Below are 20,236 nucleotides of genomic sequence, written 5' to 3' on the forward strand. Positions count from 1 at the left end.
AAGTTCAAAGCCTATTTAGACTACACAATGAAACCTTATCTTACAAACAAACTAAAACAAAACAAACACTTGGTAGGGTCTAGCAATGCAAAAGGCCCTAAAGCTGATCCCAAAAACAACCACAATGAAAAACTGTTGCCTCTGTTACATTTTGGGTAAAGCATATAAATGTACCATGTGGTTTAATTAACTATTTATGTATGTGGTTTTTCGAGACAAGATTTCTCTGTGTAATAGCTCTGGCTGTCCTAGAATTTGCGTGTAAACCAGGCTTGCCTTTGCCTCCTGAATGCTGGGATTAAAAGTGTAAGTCACCACTACCTAGTAATCCTACATTTTTTTAAAGCACATAATGCTTTTTAAAAAACATTTTATTTATTTTATGTGCACATTTGTATGTGTGAGGGTGTAGGATCCCCTAGAACTGGAGTTACAGAAAGTTGTGAGCTACCATGTGGGTGCTGGAAATTGAACCCCAGGTCCTCTGGAAGAGTAGTCAGTGCTCTAAACTGTTAAGCCATCTCTCCAGTCCCCCATGTGGTTTTATAATGAAACTAAATTGGTCAACATGGAGCTAGAAAAAACAATAAACAATAAAAGTAATAGCACTTAACAAATATGTAGGAGGTGCCATCTCTGTAACATACCTACACCAGAAAGAAGACATACTTCATCCACTAACATTCCACAAATATTATGAATAAAAAAGTGCAGAGAAACAATTAAAAAGCAACAAACACTGAAAACTAAAAAACAAAGAATGGAAAAACAGGTACTATTTGTTCCCACATTAAAATATCACAACAGCAATTTTTTTTAGTATTTATGCTTCACTTTGATTTTAGTACTTTAAAAAAAAAAACAGGTATTTACTAGAAAGTTATTCATCCCATTTAATTTATCATGTTTAGCCAGTTAACCTAGTATGGAAATCACTATAGTAAAAATTTAACTCAGGTGTAATAAAAATCTGGTAATAACTTAAATATTTAAAAATTATTCCTACATCACTATGGAACTATTTACTATTATTAATATACTTTAAAAATTTCAGTAAAAAGTAGACAATGTACGACTTTATTAATAAATAGTGCAAAAGCATCAGTGATGACTGTTTAAGCATTAATTTTCTTTGAACACCCTTGTCTTGGTTTAAGTTTGTGCACACTGGCCTCTATAGCATTGCAAATAAACACATGAAAATACCTCATATTTCCATGCACAGGTATTAATCTGTAATACTGTTTACAAATTATTATGGACAAGTTAAACTCTACAATAATTAATACACATTTGGATAGCCACAATTATATGAGTAGTAATGAAGAAACAGCCTATGTCTCATATGCTCTAGATGTCAGGTTGTAATATTTAATGTTCTTAAAACACAGACCCTCATTTCTGCTCAAGGATACATCTCTATACATGTGGATGCTCAAATACAAGCTGAGGAATACCTTCTTTGACCATAATAACAAACTCACACAAAAGACAGTGTTTGTCCTGCTCTAAAGAAGCAATACATTTGTTCATAATCTTTCTCTCCAGGCATCGTTTTCCATATTACTAGTGAAAATGCTTACTAGCCCAACCCCAAAGTTCAATTTTCAAGAGAAACTTATAAAGTTAAAAAAGAGTCATTCATTATATATATATACATATATAAAAGTCAAATTCTAGCAAGACTAGTGCTAAAAATGACATCAATTAAATTTTCTTTCCTGGGTGTCTCCTCTGCCTCATCTTCCCCACTCTTCAATTAAATTCCTTAGCGTTCATAAAGTGTATTATTTCTATGAATTTTTGATTATATATAGATTTATTTTCTTTAAGTGAAATGAAGTTTGAATAGTACAGTCTGTGGTGTGGTGACGTCAGCAACAGCCAGTTCTTGTCCATCAACGAGTCCCAATTCTAAAACAGGAAAGAGTGCCATTAGCCCAAACAAAAATAAATATCTAAATAAAAATAATAACATACATACACACAAATTATAGTTTTAGAGTTCAGATATGTCTCAAAATCCCATTCTTTTTTTAAAAGATAAAACTTGATTTCTTGGAGTCTTACCTGTTTTTTCTATGAAAAGAGTCATCAATTCTATTATCTATGTATACATAAGTAATTATGACTTGGTCATATTTACTTAAGAGCAAATCTAATTTCAAAGCCAGCCTCGGCTATAAGCAAGTTCAACTCCCACTAAAGCAACTGTAAGGCATTTTATCTCCAAACACCAACGGCTGAGGATACAACAGTGGTAAGGCACCTTCCTAGCAAGTCAAGTGTTACCTGTTTATGATCCCTGGTAATGAAAAGAGACAGACACAGACAGACAGACAGACAGACAGACACACACACACACACACACACAGAAACAGCGCAGACATTTACTATATTATTACTAAAAAAGGAAACTATTAATATACACATTTACTTAAAATACCTTTTAATGTCTTGGAAAGATTGGGTCTTGTTCGTTCTTCAATAGATGTTACTGACTGGAAAACAATATTATTTTAATGTATAGCATATAAGGAAAAAATAATACAATTCTCTTTTTTTTCAATTTTCTTAAAAAATGTAAAAATTAATACTATTGACCTGTAAATAAAGTGTCCTGTTCTTCCCTTCTAATGTGGCTGTGATAGCTGGAGACTTCATTTGCCTAAATGAAGCAAACATCATTTTATTTAAAGAAACAGTTCTTTCTTATTTTAAAGTTTAAAATATGAATTTGACAATAACAAAACCTCTGAACACTTACAGGGAAGCACTATTGGTCAGATAGTCTAAAACCTCTTGTAGTTTAGCTGATGGGGAAAACTGAATGTTTTGAGGAAGCTGGCTACACGCAGGACAATTTTCCTACAAACATAACAGAATAATTTAAGACACTAATGTCAGTCTTTTTTAAGCAAAGATATGAAAATCAAATTGTTTTATAATCATGCATATTTCCAATGGAAATATTTTCTGCTTTGAAGACCATTTTGTAATAGAGCATCCCCTCTAAATTATTTTGCCTTACATTATTTTGCCTTAGCTTTAGTAACTCAGAACATGAATATTTACCTTAAATTCCTAATTAATAATGAATATATAAAAGCAAAGTCTGAATAGTGAAAAACATTTCCATTAGCTTAGCACTACTAACCTTTCTCTCTGCTTCAAATGTGTACGTGTACAGTCCATCTACATCATTGAATACCAAGTAATTATTAAGGGGAATGTATGCACTGTAATGAAAAAATGTTCATGTTTATCTAATTGAACAAAGTTATAACATGGAGTTTTATTCAAGTTAAAAATAAAACTCATTACCTTGTGGCTATCTTAAAAACCTCAGTGGCACACACAGCTAGAGAGAAAAAAAGGCATTTTAACTCAGTAAAAATTACTTTGAAAGTCAGTGATCAATCAGATAAATTTACAATTTCTACAGAGAAAATAGACTTTGAAATACATAATTGTAAAAACATAGGAAGGAACAAGTTTTATAATTTGTCTTACAAATCCAAGCAATACACCTTTCCCTTTGTCTTCATCAGATCACTGAAAAGCTAGACCTGTGAGCACTTTGTCTAAGAGATATAATGCCTTATAAGACAATGATGGGGGGAGGGGACTGGGAAGAGTGGAGGTAAGGAAAACAGGGCAGCATGTAATATATGTAAAGAGTAAAATTTTTTCTTTATTTTAGAAACAATCTTATTTTACATATTAATCCCACCATTCCCTTGCCCTCCCCTCCTTCCGTAGCCCCCATAGCCCCCCCAACCTACCTCCCACCCATTCCCCAAGGATAGTGAGACCTTCATCAAAGTCTGTCACATCATTTGGAGGAAAAGAATAAAAATTTAAAAAAAAGAAGATACAAGATATACAGAGGATACAGTAGCACATTTGGTTTGGGTAACTCACCCAAGAAAATAGCAAATTCTCAGACTACAAGTAACTACAGAAATGTCAATTTAGGTATTAAGTCACAAATCAAAGCCTTACCTGCGATGACTGCATTTGTAGAAGCTACTGCAGGAATGATTCGTTTTACTACCCCTGAAAAAATTTACAAAATAAAATATGGTCATTTTTTTCTTTCAAGATTTATTTTCAATTATGTGTAGGAGCATGTGTGCACGTGTGTGTGTGTGTGTGTGTGTGTGTGTGTGTATGTGTGTATGTGTACATACACATGCAGGTATGTGAACATGAGGTGTCCTCAGAGTCCAAAAGAGTTTGCCCGATCCCCTGAAGCTGGAGTTAGAAGTGGCTATTTTATTATTTATTTATTTGTTTGTTTGTTTGTTTGTTTGTTTGTTTTTCAAGACAGGGTTTCTCTGTATTGTTTTTGGAGACTGTCCTGGAACTTGCTCTGTAGACCAGGCTGGTCTTGAACTCAGAGATCCATCTGCCTCTGCCTCCCGAGTGCTGGGCTTAAAGGCGTGTGTGCCACCAATGCCGGCTAGAAGTAGATATAATAAGCACTTTTGACTGGTAAGCCATATCTCTAGCTCCTTTTAAATAAATAGTCACCTTAAGTTAAAGTAATATAATTAAATCACTTAAAGTCTGATTGTTATAAGCCATTTTCTGAAACCTGATTTTTTCAGGCTTTCAAGTCAAGAAATGAAATCGGGTATAGCCATGCTCAGGCTCAGTAACATGTGCCTATTGCCAGCACTTGGAAAGCTGGGGCAGAAGAACCGTGAGTTTGAGGCCAGTCTGGGCTATTCAGAAAAATGCTATCTGAAAAACAAACAAATAAAAAAACCTGAAAAGCTTAAACATGAACTGTCTTCTTTCACATTCCCATTCTGTAGTATGTTTAAAATCTTAAGCAATAATATTGAAATACAGTCTTTATAGTTTTATATAATAACAAAGCAGTAAGGCAAAAACAAGTTTTTCCTTATACTCCAGGTACATTGTAAAAGTGTGAATAGTAAATATTATTTAATGTTGCTGATATGGTGATGCTAGTCTTGTTCTAAAAGGAAGGAAAGCAAAGACTGAGAAATTAAATGTCATATCTATAACATTACCCCCAGTAAATGTAGGAATGAATGGGTTGGACCCACATTAGTCTTATGCATTGATACACTGTACTTGATTCTAAAATGCCTGAATAAGTGTAAAGAAAAATTATTCTTGACATAAGTTATATCACAATAAAAAATCTTTTCTTTTTCTTTCTTTTTTTTTTGTGGGGGGGAGGCTGAGACAGGGGTTCTCTGAGAAACATTCTTGGATGTCCTGGAACTCACTCTGTAGACCAGGCTAGCCTCGAACTCACAGTGACCTACCTGCCTCTGCCTCCAAGTGCTGGGATTAAAGAGGTGTGCCACCACCTCCCGGCTACAACAACAATTTTAAAAGTGTCTTTTACACCACAGTGTAACAGCACACAATGACACACAGCTCTCTACTGTGACTATGACTTGCATTTCCATACTCATGTAAGCAATGAACAAACTGTTTTCCATAGAACAAAAGAAAGACTGTCTTCTAACTACATTTGAATCGCTTGCTCTACAAGAAACCACATGATCCAGGAAGAGGAGCACAAAGCAGGCTGGTTTAGAGAAAGTTGAGAAAATAGGCAGCAGACGTGAACTGAATCTTCAAGTGACAAAACAAGAACATGAACAAACAAAAGAAAATAATCACAGAAGAAAAATGACAAAGTTTCAAAACACAAAGCACTTTCTGGAGAATTTGGCAAAATTCCAAGAAGGGATGAACTGTAACTGGACTGGAACACTGGTCACCAAGGTGACCAGGACTGCTAATTATGAGCCTCTGCTAGAAGAGACACACTCGGTGACTATGACTGACCCAGCACTCTGGAAAGTCAGAACACCAAGCTTCTGTAGAACATCTGGAAAGATCTTTCATGACTTCTTTGTGAAGACCATGAAGAAGTCTTGAGAGACTCAAGACCCAATAACAGACTAAAAGACTGCTAAAGCCCTGGGTTGATCTCCAGGACCAATACAAGAAAAAATTTAACAAGAACTCTAAAATAACAATTCAGTGAGGGGGAGGGGACAAGGAGGCTTAGCAACAGCATTGGTGAAAAGATATGTAGATTTTAATGAATAGCAACATTAAGGAATGGAAATAGAACATCAATGAAAACAACAAATGACAGTAAAAGGTCATCTCTCCTTTCAGACTGCACCCGTCTTCAGAGGTAAGGCTAACCCTAGAATGCTGCTCTTGGGTCTAGGAGATCCAAGAAGGATGGGTAACTGGACGGCTGGACAGACAAGGACACAGAGACTTGAAGCCCGTAACCCTGAGGAATGGGAAAAACTACAAATGTGGAGAAAATGTGATTACTACACTCAGTAGTTAGAAACTATTATTAAAGGAGTTAGGAACTGGAGAGATGGCTCACAGTTACGAGCACTTACTGCTCTCCCCGAAGACCCAGGTTCAGTTTCCAGAATATGCAGCTCACATTTTTCTGTAACTCCAATTCCAGAGATTCCAATGGCCTCTTCTGTCCTCTGCAGGCACCGGACATGCATGAAATGCACATACATAACCCAACATAAACATTTAAAAATAAAAAGCAGCTAGATTGTGCAAGATACTAGACAAAACTCACACTCAGATTTCTTCTCCACATATAGAATAACTGTTTTGACTGCTCCCAGGAGGGAATGAGTTCCTCTTCAGTGAAAGATGAAGTAAACAGACTTTAAAGATAAGGCCTCTTTTAATTGTATGTAAATACGAGCCAGTGATACCATTCAATCCCCACTAGCTGATTGGTATGCATTCTGCCGAACTTTTAGTTCCCTCTTACCTTGGGTAACTGGGAAACCACTGCTCCTATAGTTCCCTAATTGAACTTCAAATGGATGGCGATCTCTATCACTCTCTACTCAGGCACCCTCCCCATAGAGCATCCCCACCAATCCCACAATCATTGACAAATTCACTAACTCACCTTGAGTGAGTCTATAGGTAACACCTCTAATATTATATTGTGATGCTCTCTCCACAGACTTTTGGAAAATCCATTGAATATGTTCAGGGTCATCTCCATCTAATGGAACCCCATCTGTTGGTGGGGAAACAGACATATATAACCATAAGGCAATTTCTAAAAGAATTTTAAAATGAATAATATGTAAAGTACTTTCTAGGTCTAGATTGTTAAATTACCTCCAAAAGGCTGCTCTTTGGGCCATTGTAACATCCTTACATACTCGATACAGTGTTCTGGGAGCCTGGGCATAGATGCAATGGTGCACATGGGGAAATTGACCTAAAACACAGTTTGTCTTTCTTAGTAAAATTTAAAAATGAGTTATTTTAAATGCAACTTCCAGGTCTGGTTTAGTTAATAACATTTCAGTTCAGTTCTTGACTTATATAAGCAAAACTCTATGAAGCATTAAAACCACTATACTAATAGGAGACATGAGAGTCTCTTTAGGTTGAGCTGCCTATAAAGGACACATTTGTCCTACATTTTTAGAGCATACTCACTCAAGTTCTGTTTGCCAAGGAGAAGAAAAATATTAGACAAACTCTGAAATGTGAATGATTTAGTTTTACCTGTGTTTAATGTGAAGGAAGGTATAATACACAACAATACAAAAGCACAATCAGAGTTAAATCAATTGTAAATTAATACTCATAGGGCTGCTAACTTTTAAAAATCAAAATTGCAACTATTCTTTTTTTTTAAGATTTATTTATTATGTATACAGTATTCTTGTCTGCATGTATGCCTCCAGGCCAGAAGAGGGCACCAGATCTCATTTTAGATGGTTGTGAGCCACCATATGGTTGCTGGGAATTGAACTCAGGACCTCTGGAAGAGCAGTCAGTGCTCTTAACCTCTGAGCCATCTCTCCAGCCCCAACAACTATTTTTTAAAATGAATATGTAATTAAAGAGACCCATCTCTGGAAAGATGTTAGTCCTATTTTTCCATTTCTATGACATTTATTTTACATGTATGTGTGGGAGCACATGCTACAATGTACACGTGAAAACCAGAAGGAAACTCTCAGCTCTCTCCTTCCACCATGGGGTCCTCGGAGTGCATTCAGTGCCTTCATCTGGCTGGTCATCTCACTAGTCCTCTTTCTAGTTTTTTCTTCTCTGAAATAATTACAGCAGACCTTCCTTGTTAGGAAGACCCCAACAAACGTCTGAACCCTAAGTACACACACTTTAAGATAAAAGTTTAACATATGCATTAGGCACAATAAGAGTTTTAAAAATACTAACAGAGAATAATTCAGGGACTAGAGAAAGAATGTTAACTGCTCTTGCAGAGAAGCCAAGTTAGGGCCCTAGTACCCACATCAGGTGACTCACAACCTCCTGACTCTCCAGCTCCAGGGGATCCAATGCTTCCAGCTTCTTAGAGCATCTACACCCATGTGTACACACATGCATTGGTGTATTCACAGAAGTAAACGTAAATTAAAATTAAATCTAAAAGAAGGAATACATCAAGTATACTGTAACAGAACAAGATGACTCAAAATCTCACATTATCCAGAAATGGATGCAATTCAAAAAAAAGGGGGGGGGATTTTAATCTTATAAATCATTTATTTCTGGAATTTTCTACATAATATTCCCAGCCTATAGGAGGCTAGAATCATGGACAATAAAACTACAGATTAAGGGCAGGTATAGAGGGAAAACAACAGACTATAACTTATCTCAACATATAACTTTAAAATTTCTCTTTAATAAAAAATTAAGAGGCTGGAAAGATGGTTAAGAGTGTATGCCCCTCTTTCAAAAGACCTGAGTTCGGTTCCCAGCACCCACATTAAGGAACGCATACCAACCTGTAACTCCAGTTGCAGAGAGATCCATCACCTTTGGCCTCCAGGGACATTGCATACCTACATACTCACACATGTACACATAATAACTAAAATAAAACCATAAAAACATAAGACCTAATATATATACATACATATACACATATATATATATATATATTGTCTTCTCTCACAGTAGACTGTCAGACTGTCATACATTCTTAGCAATTTTGTTTTAAATGTTGTTTTTGTTTTGATGCTGAAGTACACAAGTTTGAGCCTATGCCCTCATTATGGTAAATACTAGCTTATACCCCCAGGGCTTAGCATATCTTTAAATATATGTTTATCCCCAATACAAACATAATCAGCACTAATTATAACCCAAGATAACTAAGAAAGAAATGCAGGTGCTTTTTTGATTACCTGAGGTGGATAAAGTTCCAGGGTGCACTCAACACAAGCAGTCATTCCGGGCAAAATCACCCGGGCATTTCCTTTAAAGCCTTCTGTCCCCCCATCTATCAAAGGGACAATGGAGCTTGGATCCAACACACCATCTTCATAATTTAGAAGAGATATCTAGGAAAAATGTTTTAAAGTATTGTAAAAAGGGTACAGGAAACTAAAAAAGAAAGCAGCAGCATGCTTCCAACAAATTCTAGAAATTAGTTTGGGACTCAGTAGCAAAACATCAGAATGAAGGAATTATATTCCTAGCAACAAATGTTCTCACTAAAACCAATGACATTCAATAACAGTGATACATATCTACTTAATATAAAATTAAATTCTTATTTTACAAAAATATGACAATTTTGATTATCAAAAGCAACAGGAAAGATCTTTAGAGAATCACAGCACTGAAGTGTTTACCAGCATTCCATTGATCCATCTTCTGGCTATGATAGAGTCCAGGCCACATACAATAATATGAAATTCTAGGGGAGGGGAAAATCCACATTTAATTTTTGATAGTCTCACTACGTAGTCCTAGGTTGGCCTCAAATTTCCTATCCTCTTGCCTCGGCCTCCTTAGTGCTGGCCCCACCACACCCACCAAGTCTAGTGCTCACAAATGCACTACTTTAACAGTGTCTAGCACCAGTTCACAGGCTAAACCCAATCATTGTGGACGGGAAATGCTGACAGCTCTCTACCTGTCAAGGAGCTTTGCAGTGTCTCCAAAACTCCTTTGAACAGTTTACCAATTTAAATAAAGGCAGTTATGCAGAGTAATTCACTTGTAAGATATCAGAATCTCCCTACCCTCCTAATCTTCCAGTAATTCTTTTTCAGGTGAGCAGCCTGAGTCAGGACAGTGGTTTATATTGAGTTCATCAACAAGCTTACTCAAAATCAATAGAGAACAACCAACCACGGAATTTAATTTCAAGTGAATACTTACGTCTGTAGAAAGTGTCATTAAAATCTTGAATCTTGTTGAAATGTCTGAATCCAAGTAAAGGAACTTTAAATGCCAAGTTTCAAATTTCTGAATTGATTTTAACAATGCCATAACGAACAAACAGGTAATCAATGTGGAATTCAAGAAATCAGATAAAATGAATACAATCCTACTTTCTGACAAAAAAAAATATTTTAAATTATTTTACTTATCCATGTATGTATTTGCCACAGTTCACAAGTGGAGGTAGGTCTCTCTCTCTTTCCCCCGCCTCCCACACAAATGTGTAAAAAAAAAAAGTCAAAGAGTTATGGTATTTTTATGAAGTTCTTGTTTCATTTTGCTTTATTTTAGCATTTTTTTGCATTATTGGTCTTTTGCTTGTTTGATTTACATTTTAGTGGGGGGTAGGTGTTTAGGTGTTAGTTTCCTGGGCTTTGGAATTTTTTTTTAAGAGAAAAAAAGAACAATAAGTTGAGTAGATAGGGAAGTGGAAAGGATCTAGTAGTTGAGGGGGAAACAATCGTAATCAAAATATACTGTGTAAAACTAATCCCAGTACTTGGGGCGCAGAGGCAGGTAATCTCTGTGTGTTGGAGACAAGCCTTGTCTACAAGAGCTAGTTTCAGGACAGCCTCCAAAGCCACAGGGAAACCCTGTCTGGAAAAACCAAAGAGAAAAATTCTTTTCAATAAAAAATAGACTACCAAAAATGCCAAACTACTGGAAGCTTTATATAAAAACAATACAGAGAATTTCGACAGCTTTTTCAGTTACTAGTACAGTTGGGTTTGTCAGGTTTGAAGAGGCTTGGGAGTCTCACAGTAAAGTATGCATATTTCCAGCCACTCATAAAATTCAGCTGTAGGTCTCTTCTTACCCAATCAGCAACTATTTGTTGTCATTCTGTACTTGCAGGCTACTCAAGAATCCCTTTCCATTAGCTGTGAGAATGAGTCAATCATAGCACCTAACATTTGAAAAGCAGAAAAACTGCACACCTTTAATCTCAGCACTGACACAGAGGCCAGTCTGGTCTACCCCAGACAGCCAGGGCTACACAGAAAGACCATCTCAAAAAACAAAACAAAAAATCATGAACCTGTACAAAATATGTTTTTTTTTAATACAAATGACACTACTCTAAACAACTCACTGTTTTTTAACAGCAACACAAAGAGTTTAGCTTCATTGTACTGCTTTTACAGCTTCTGGTGAATGTATGTTATTTTGAAGTATGTTTTAAAAATGGAAATATAGGCCTCTTTGTAAGGAAACAAAATTAAAAAGGGAGGACATTCATGTTTCTTCTAGAACCACTGTTGAGACCTGGGAAACTTGTTTTATAGACATCCATCTGGGAAACAGAACATCTTGGGCTGACTCCGGTTTCCCTGTTGCTGCCCTCCACTGCTTCCTTTCTTAGTCAAGCTAGTTCCCAGTATGCCTTAGGTTCTGCTTGCCCAGCATTCAAAGGGAACAGAGTTCTGAGTGGGTGAGGGTTAGAAATGAGTTAATTTGTTGTTGTTATTGTTGTTGTTAATGCCTGCAAATGTGAGTAAAAGTTTAGAGAAGAACTCTTTCTGTTGAAAGGATACGGGACTACATTGCAGTTAGGAACTCGGTCATTTAGGAATTCAGCAGCAACTTCAGCCTTGGGTCTTCCAACATCTTTAGGCCTACAGAAAAAATTATATTAAATTGTCAGCCATAGCTGGGCAGTGGTGATGTAGGCCTTTAATGCCAACACTCAGGAGGCAGAAGCAAGCATATCTCTTTGAGTTTCAGGCCAGCCTGATCCACAGAGCTAGTTCCCGGACAGCCAAGGCTACAGAGAAACCCCCTCTTAAAAAAAAACAAAAAAAAAAACAAAAAACTAAATTATCATCCATAATATAAATTTAGATGGTTTACATAACTAGCTTCCAAACATAAGAAAGAAGTTTATAACACACAGAAAAAAAATTTTTTTGGTTTTACGAGATAGGATTTCTCTGTATTGTTTTGGAGGCTGTCGGTCCAGCCTGGCCTCAAACTCATGGAGATCCGCCTGCCTCTGCCTCCCGAGTGCTGGGAGTAAAGGCATGCGCCACCACTGCCCGGCTCAGAAAAAATATTTTAACTATCTATTTTTATTAGTTTTAAAATGTATGCATGCATGTGCGTCTGTGTGAGTATGTACACATAACTGCAGATGCCTATGGAGGCTAGTCCTCAGACTCCCTGGAGCTAGAAATAGAGACAGGTGTGAACCACCTGATATTGGTGCTGAGAACTGAACCTAAGTCCTCCGTAGAAACAATATGTGCTTTTAACTGATGAGCTAACTCTCCATCAACCCCTAAGAATTTTTATATCAGTAATAAATTAAATGCATAGTTACTAAACCCTTGCTGATAATCCAAATAAATATGACAAGTCTAACTGTATTTCTTAGCTGAAAATATAAACTATTGAACAGTAGGGTATCCCACTCCCCACTGGAAAAAGCATAGTAACAGCACATTTAGTGGCCACTTCAAACCATGACACTTCCTAATATAAAAATATCCTAGACCTACAGCCTTCCAAGTATACTTACTGCCTGAATCCCAGAATCTAAATGGTTTAGTTTCCTCAGACATGATCTCACTCTAGAGTTTGGGCTAGCCTCAAGGTTACTATATACACCAGCATGATGACCTCAAACTCTAAGCAATTCCTGCTTCAGCTTCCAAATGCTAGGATTACAATTGGGAGCTATCATGCCTGCTTCACTGTGTTTATATGTGCTGGTCTTAGTAAAATATACACAAACAGATTCACTCCATCTTGTGTGTACTACTTAAGTGGGAATCAGAGGTCCCTAAAGCACAATGGGGTTTGTTATTTCTAGCTTGTTTTAAGACAGATATTACTACACAGCCCAGGCTGGCCTGCATCCTCCTATCTCAGCTTCCTGAGTGCTAGGATTACAGGTATGCACCACTGGGCTCAGCTTCTTTAACCATGTTTTAAAAGAAAGAATAAATTCCAAAGACATTATTAACATTTTCAAGAAACTAAAGTCTGGAAGCATCACTCTTTGATAATAACCAGATGTTAAGTACCAAAGGACACAAAGTGTCTGTTCAAGCTTGTGAGTATTTCCTTTTTACTATTTCCTCAAGGTTCTCATGGAAATGAGTCATCCTTCACATTAAGAGTAAGTCCTTCATTACAACTTAATTTAACACACATGTACTCATAGACATTGAATCCTTACCCTTCATATGGTACAGTGGAAATTTTTTTAAAAAGTAAAAACAACAAATCAAAATTTTATTTTATTTAAAATTAGAATTTCAAAGGAAACATTTAGTCAATTTTTCTCTTCTCCAATAAAGAATTATTCTTTTCCTATTTGCAGTTGCCAAGAATTTTATTCTCTGTTCTTACTTGCATAGTAAAGTACTATGAATTAGCAATCTTGATCTGAGTACCACATTCAAGCACTATGCAGACAGCTTTTCACATACAGAAGAGGAAAACAGTGGAATGTCAAGATTCTTCTAAATGTGTTTTTGTGCTTTTACAAGTCTTATACAAAAGAACTCAAGTGTGGTTTTAGTGAAGACTGTTATGAAATTTTCAGGATCAGGGGACTGTCAACTGCTGAAACTAACAAGACAGTGTCATAAATAAAATGGCAAGTCACCCTTCCTGGCACCATGCCCAAATTAGTTACCTCTGTAAGTATCACTATTATTGTAATCATATTAGTTACAAGTTAAAAGGTGTGGCTTGTTATCAATAACTGATCATCTCAGTCTATTTCAAAGCAATAGCATATTAAAAACTTGCCAGAATAGAAAAGGCACACAAAATGCACACATGTGCTTATGAAGCAATCATCACCTGAACAAATCAGGTTACAATTACCAGGGTCTACCTAAAGTGTAAAAGTAGCTCTTCCTGTTTTCATAAAATCCATGTTAAACCCTCAGTAGTTATTAAATTGCAATGTACAAAAATTCAAATGTTTATCAGAATTTTTAAAATATCAAAACTTACCTAAATAAAAACTGCCTATTTAGATTGGAAACATCTATAGTGTCCATATCTATAACATGAATCTGTCTAAAACCAGACAATGCCTGTGGAAAGAAAAGCAATTTAATTAGGCAAGAGCTTCCTTTCTTTTAAAACATAACAGATTTTTCAAAAGTCTATGTCCTAAATCCATACAATTATAGTAATAAATTTGACATAATTGTATTCTTTGGCCTAAAAAGTCTGTATGAGGCATGTAAAAAAAATCAAGAATCTTGTCAAAGGCCAAAAATGTACTAGCACTCAGGTTTAAATCATCTATAACCAAGAGACACTCACAATGTCTATCACTTGTCATCTGCTGCCCCCTCTGCCTAGAATGAACCTTTCCCTCTTCCAGCACACTGCTCACCCCTGACTCAAATCACACCTTATGAAAACCTTCCCCTCACCACCAGGCTGCCTATCCTCACGCTTCCTTTCTTCATCATTTACTACCATCTGGCTCTCTCTCTCCTCTCTCTCTCCTCTCTCCTCTCTCTCCTCTCCCCTCCTCTCTCCTCTCTCCCCTCTCTCCTCTCCCCTCTCCTCCCCTCTCCCCTCTCCCCTCTCCCTCTCCTCTCTCTCTCTCTCTCTCTCTCTCTCTCTCTCTCTCTCTCTCTCTCTCTCTCTCTCTCTCTCTCTCTCTCTCCTCTCTCTGTTCTCAATCCCATAAACGATCACTAGTCTATGTTGCTCCATTTGAGTCTTTATTTCCTAAAATAGTGCTTGGCATTTACGAGAGGAGACTCAGTAAACATTTGGTTAATCAGTGACATTAATGTCATAGTCTCTCCTTTTCTTTTTTTAGAATGAGCCTTTAGGGGGCTTACAGCCGGTGACAAATAAAAAAATCACCCATGTCTTCTATGCTTACATCTCAAACAAGTAATAAATGATAAAGTAAAAGTCATTCTGTGTATGAGCTTAAAAGATCAGAATATAGAAAACAGTAGAACCACTCCCTAAAGTTGCTTGACAAATAATCCTCAGATCTAATCTTAATGACAGCAATTTAAAAGTCAGTATACACTGCAACAGTAATTCTTGGCTTCAAATCAAAAAGTTAAGCTTTAAGAGACTTGTACATGCCTAATGCATAAACAAAAAGCAATGGCCAACTCCACAAACCCTTCCCTTCTACAAGTTTTAGGCTTTCACACTGCAGGAAGAACACTGCATACATAAATCTTAAAAAGAGAGAGACAGAGAGAGAGTGTGCTCTATGACAGCAATTACGTCACATCTATGTATTTTTAAACAGTACACAGAAATAGCTTTAGAAAGGCTCAGCTGAGGCCAGGCGTTGGTGGGTCATGCATTTAATCCCAGCACTTGGGAGGCAGAGGTAGGCCGATCTCTATGAGTTAGAGCCCAGCTACAGAGTGAGTTCCAAAAAACCCCAAAAACAAACAAAAAGAATAAAGTCTCAGCTGTCCCAAATCTTAGGCATTTACTATCATATGGTCATCATAAACAACCATCTTAGATCATGCAATACTTCAGGGACAAAGAACATTATATTTTAAAGAACTGATGTCCTGAATTAGATTTTAGGAACCTCACTATAACCCAGGAAAAAGAATAAGAAAGACTTTTAATTTTGCTGTACCTCAATGTGTTCTTTTGGATAAAATTACACAAAACCCCATCTAACTGGGTTATTAGAAGCATACACATAAAAAGATGAACTATTCTGTTATTTACGTCAATGAAATGAAATTAGCACAAGGTAAAAGGAAGCAGCAATAAAACAAGCAACAAAAACAAAAGAGCAGAGAAGAAACAAATGACTTTAAGACTTCTAGAGTTCCAAAGCAATATTATGTATTTTTATTATTATATAAAATTTGACCTGATAAACTTACCCAGTAAATGTTTAAGGAAAAAAATTAATAATCATGAAATGAAGATATTCCTCATATGACAGAAAAGCAAAAGGCTTTACTCATCTCTAAGTGAAAAGTATTTTATATATGATATATTACCAGATTTTTCAGGAGCTCGCATCCTAAGCCACCAGCTCCAATCACTAGAACTTTACATGTATCTAACAAGAACTGGAGCGACTGCAAAGAATGGAAAGGCATATTAAAATCTAGATGATCACCACAGGAACAAACCACACAACAGTTGTTAATGTAAGCATAAAACGGGCAATTATCCATAAGAAACACACCTGGCACATCATTAATTATTTCAAATTAGGAAAGAGATGTAATTACAAATTTTGAAATTCTAATGATTTCAAAGTTTCTATTTTAACACTTAAAATTTACTTTAAATGTATGAAATTCAAAGCCTACTTCTAACAGGAAAAACTACCCCTAGGGCTGGATGACTCAGCAGATACGAGCACTTGTTGCTCCTGCAGAGGATTAGGTTTGGTTTCCAGCACGCTTATGTGGTGGCTCACAACCACCAATAACTCAAGTTCCAGTGGAACAGATTGCCTCTTCTGACCTTCGTGGGCACTTGGCACCCACAGTGCACATAAAATACATACATGAAGGTAAAACTACTCATACACATAAAATAAAAATAAATCATTAAAAAATTTAAAAACTATTCCTAGTTATTTTTATCTCTTTTTCCAAGGGCTGGTTTCTCATTTCATAGGTCATGTAACAACTTTACTACAGTATTCTCTATTTTCCTTCTCCCATTGTTTTTTTCTTTCATTTCTAAATTGTAGGAGATGCAAGTTACTTCACTGATTTCTAAAAACAGAAAAAATTTAAATGTCAAACCAAAGATAAAGGGACACCTTTGAAGATCTAACAAAAATTAGGTAAGAGCAGTTACAGCTTCCTTTGAACAATGAATAAAACATGTAAAACTTGAGAAATTCAGTAGAAATATAACTTAGAAACATTGCTGAACAGAAACTATCGTGTAGAAACACTTTCAAAGTACAAGAAAATATGATGCATTATCCACAGAATTAATACTAAGTAAACATTCTGCTCACCACTAGAGAAGGAGAGGAATTCATTCACACAAGCTATTGAGCTGAATTCAAGAGTTTACACAAGTTTATGAGTAGCTTTTCTATTTCAAAATCTCCTCATGCACACAAAGGACATAAAACACACTATAGTGAATACTTTCTTCCTACTTTGTAGAAACAATTTTTATCTGATTAAATATTTGCTTTAAGCCAGATACAGCTCAAAATATATATCTATTCTATTGAAAGCACATTTTTAACATTTAATTAATTATAGTCAATGCTAAGTAAAGGTCTCCAACTAAAACACCTAAGTAAGCATACCTTAGTCTTATAAGAATTAATTTGCCACAGCAGGGCTACAAAAAGGGAAATGTGTCTTAGAAATCCTTTTAAACTAGAATTTTAAGCATACCAGAATATGAAGACATCAAGTTATTCTACTCTTGAAAATTTTAAACTTACATGAAAAATGTAAAAATGTATTATTAGTCGTTTACATAAAATAGCTGTAAAGATTTAGTTCAATACTCACAAGGTAATTTAATTTCACAAAACAATTTTAGTTATCTGTATTTTAATTATTCAGATTATAATAGCAAATTAAAAAGGTAGCATTTTATTATTTTTGAAATGTAAAACTATTAGAGCAGTTATTTAAAAATAAACGTTTCTCACTTCAGTGCTTGGTTCGAAATCAGGGTGTGTGAAGGGTCCAGATCGCTCGAGGAACTTCTTTACATGGTTCCAGCGACCTTCCCAGTCTCCAGTGTCCCCACACCCACCATCAACAGCCATTCTGCATAGAACACAGTAAATTCAGCTGCAAAGATTAGTATGAAAAAATCACTCCTACAACTATTAGGTCTCCCCAGATGTAAAGGTAACCACACCAGACCTGCTCAAATGAAAGGAAAACTCAGTTGTGGTTAAACTTTCCCAGTTTTGGTTTGTCTGTTATGGAAAAGCACTTTTCACCTACTTGATGAAATAAGTCAGTCTCTGTCTTCCTACCTTCCTCAGCACCCAATGATCAAAGTTGGAACACTAATGTCTCAATGATAAAAGGACTTCCCTACATTTAGTATTTACAGTTGCTGTGAATTTCCATAATCTGTTCCTTCAGTATACTTGGATAGGGAAATAACAGACACAGAGGGTAAGGGGGACTTTCAGAACTATGGTGATTCAAATCTAATACTATCTATGAAAAGGTATGATCCACTGAGCATTTTGGATAAAAGCAACTCTAACACATTTCTTTCCTTAGAGGTGTCCCAGTATTTTTTTAAGCCCTCTGTTAATACTGACGTGCATTTGTTGTCACTACACACGCAAAAGAAAATGTTTAGGTTAAAATGATGTCATAGATAGGCATTACCATCAAGAAATCTTTGAGACTATGCAACTAAATAAAGTGGGACTCCTCTTTTAAAAAATAGCATTCTCACTTTATAATCACAGATTCATGTTTGGTTGTGGCAACTAACTTTCCTGCAACTCTGCAATTTCTACCTTCAAATGTATTAGTGGTATCAAATTTTTACAAGGACCAACATGCATTGCATAGCAAGAAAAGAGGAGGTTCTGATGCATAGTCTGGTTTAATTCCACAACTAAGCACATCCTAACCTTGAGAAGATTGCACAACTGTCAGAGACCTACAACAGTAAATTGCAACTACTTCTGATGGTCATGAGATAAAGAAATAATTACACAGAGGACTTATGACTGCTCTTGGCATATAGCAAGCATTCAAACTTTGTCATTTCATGCAACAACAACAAAGTAGGAAATTAGAAGGTGGGAAAGGAATGTGAACTCTTGCATTTGAAATTCAACCATGGGAGGAGCATGGAAGAGACCAAAGTACTACTGAGAAGTGACATACAAACTATGAATTCACCACACCCACTACGGTAGTATTTTTTTTTCCCTTCCATGGAGGGAGGGGAATCATGTAGGATTGGCCATATGAAAAGAACTATAAATGTGTGGCATCAAAAAACTAGGTATCTGATAAAGGTTGTGTGGTAAATGAGGGAGCGAGTGCTGGGGTCGGCATATCCTTTAAGACCCAATTACTTTGCAAAGCTGACAAGTTTTAACACAATTCTTGATGCACAGCATTCATAAAAAGTTTATAAAGTGTAGGACTGTCTCGGTGTTTACCAAGGACCCAAAACAAGCCTCGTTGTACATTTAGATTTAGATTGGATTCACTTGCCACAAGGTCCCAGCTCTGACAATTTGGGTTGGAGGAAGAGGGGGACACCGGGTGGCTTTTGCAGGCGCACAGCCGGGGAGCGGCCGGCCGGTGGCCCGGGATGGGGACGGGGTCAGGGGTGAGGCCGCGCGGCCTGCTCCGGGTGCCCCCCTCCCAGTCCCCCGGGCCCGCTGCGGCTGGTGCCCTAGGCCTGGGGTTGAGGGGAGGCGGGGGTCTCCGGAGAGGACCCCGGCCTCCCGGCAGCACTAACTTCTCAGCCAGCAGCTCCTCTATTCTCCTTCTTTTCTTCTCCCTAAAAGAAAGAGAGAATAAAAGAAGGGTCAGCATCAAGCTCCACGAGGGCGCCGCAAGGGTATAGGGGACGAGGGGACGGGGCGGGGGTCGGGGGGACCCCCAGGTAGCAGCGGTGACCGTCCACTACCGCCCTCTCTCACAACCCAGCCTAACCAGGCGCTCCGGCAAAAGCCCGATACTTACGGCTCCTCGCCATCCGCCATATTGTTCCCCGCCTCTTCCCAGAGGTCCTGGCGGCGGGTGGGCCCGCCCGAGAGGGGCGGAACTGCAAATAAATGAAAGGAGGGGAGGGCGGATCCAGAGCGAGAAGGAGGAGCTGCGGGTAAGGAAATAAGTGGGCGGAGCCGATGCGGACTTCAAGGGGAGGGGCGGAGCTGGCATTTGTGGACGTGGGGTTTTAACGAGTTAAAAAAGCCGGGCAGGCGACGAGGGGTGGGACTATTGCGTTGAGATGGAGCTAGTAGGAAGAGGAGCGAGGGGCGGGGCCAGCACAGGGGCGG

General features: G+C 37.3%; 1 protein-coding gene across 2 annotated transcripts; it reads right to left on the reverse strand.

The window, feature by feature from the left end:
- Positions 1 to 1,061: 1,061 nt before the first annotated feature.
- Positions 1,062 to 20,036, reverse strand: Uba3 (ubiquitin like modifier activating enzyme 3). Of its 2 annotated transcripts, XM_040737796.1 has the most exons (18): positions 19,920 to 20,036; positions 19,693 to 19,734; positions 17,894 to 18,014; positions 16,254 to 16,334; positions 14,248 to 14,330; positions 11,814 to 11,894; positions 10,216 to 10,259; positions 9,684 to 9,748; positions 9,234 to 9,389; positions 7,180 to 7,282; positions 6,962 to 7,075; positions 4,006 to 4,059; positions 3,325 to 3,361; positions 3,158 to 3,239; positions 2,768 to 2,868; positions 2,605 to 2,668; positions 2,447 to 2,501; positions 1,062 to 1,914 (listed from the first exon to the last, which is right to left on the reverse strand). In XM_040737796.1, exons 1-18 carry the CDS (start codon positions 19,937 to 19,939, stop codon positions 1,829 to 1,831), a joined length of 1,389 nt encoding a protein of 462 aa, XP_040593730.1. In that variant the 5' UTR covers positions 19,940 to 20,036; the 3' UTR covers positions 1,062 to 1,828. The 2 variants fall into 2 exon arrangements, with proteins under 2 accessions (XP_040593730.1, XP_040593731.1); XM_040737797.1 differs by lacking the exon at positions 19,693 to 19,734 and having other exon boundaries at positions 19,920 to 20,006.
- Between the last annotated feature and the right edge of the window lie 200 nt (positions 20,037 to 20,236).

Source organism: Mesocricetus auratus, unplaced genomic scaffold (genome assembly GCF_017639785.1).
Source record: "Mesocricetus auratus isolate SY011 unplaced genomic scaffold, BCM_Maur_2.0 Super-Scaffold_100676, whole genome shotgun sequence".
Classification (NCBI taxonomy): Eukaryota; Metazoa; Chordata; class Mammalia; order Rodentia; family Cricetidae; genus Mesocricetus; species Mesocricetus auratus.

Excerpts from the sequence above, each read along its gene's own strand:
- Uba3 (XM_040737796.1), bottom strand. The coding sequence starts at position 19,939 with ATGGCGGATGGCGAGGAGCC. Across the intron at positions 3,362-4,005 it reads TACAAATGCAGTCATCGCAG|CTGTGTGTGCCACTGAGGTT; the intron begins GTAAGGCTTTGA and ends TTTTCTCTCTAG. Across the intron at positions 2,669-2,767 it reads CTGACCAATAGTGCTTCCCT|GCAAATGAAGTCTCCAGCTA; the intron begins GTAAGTGTTCAG and ends TGCTTCATTTAG.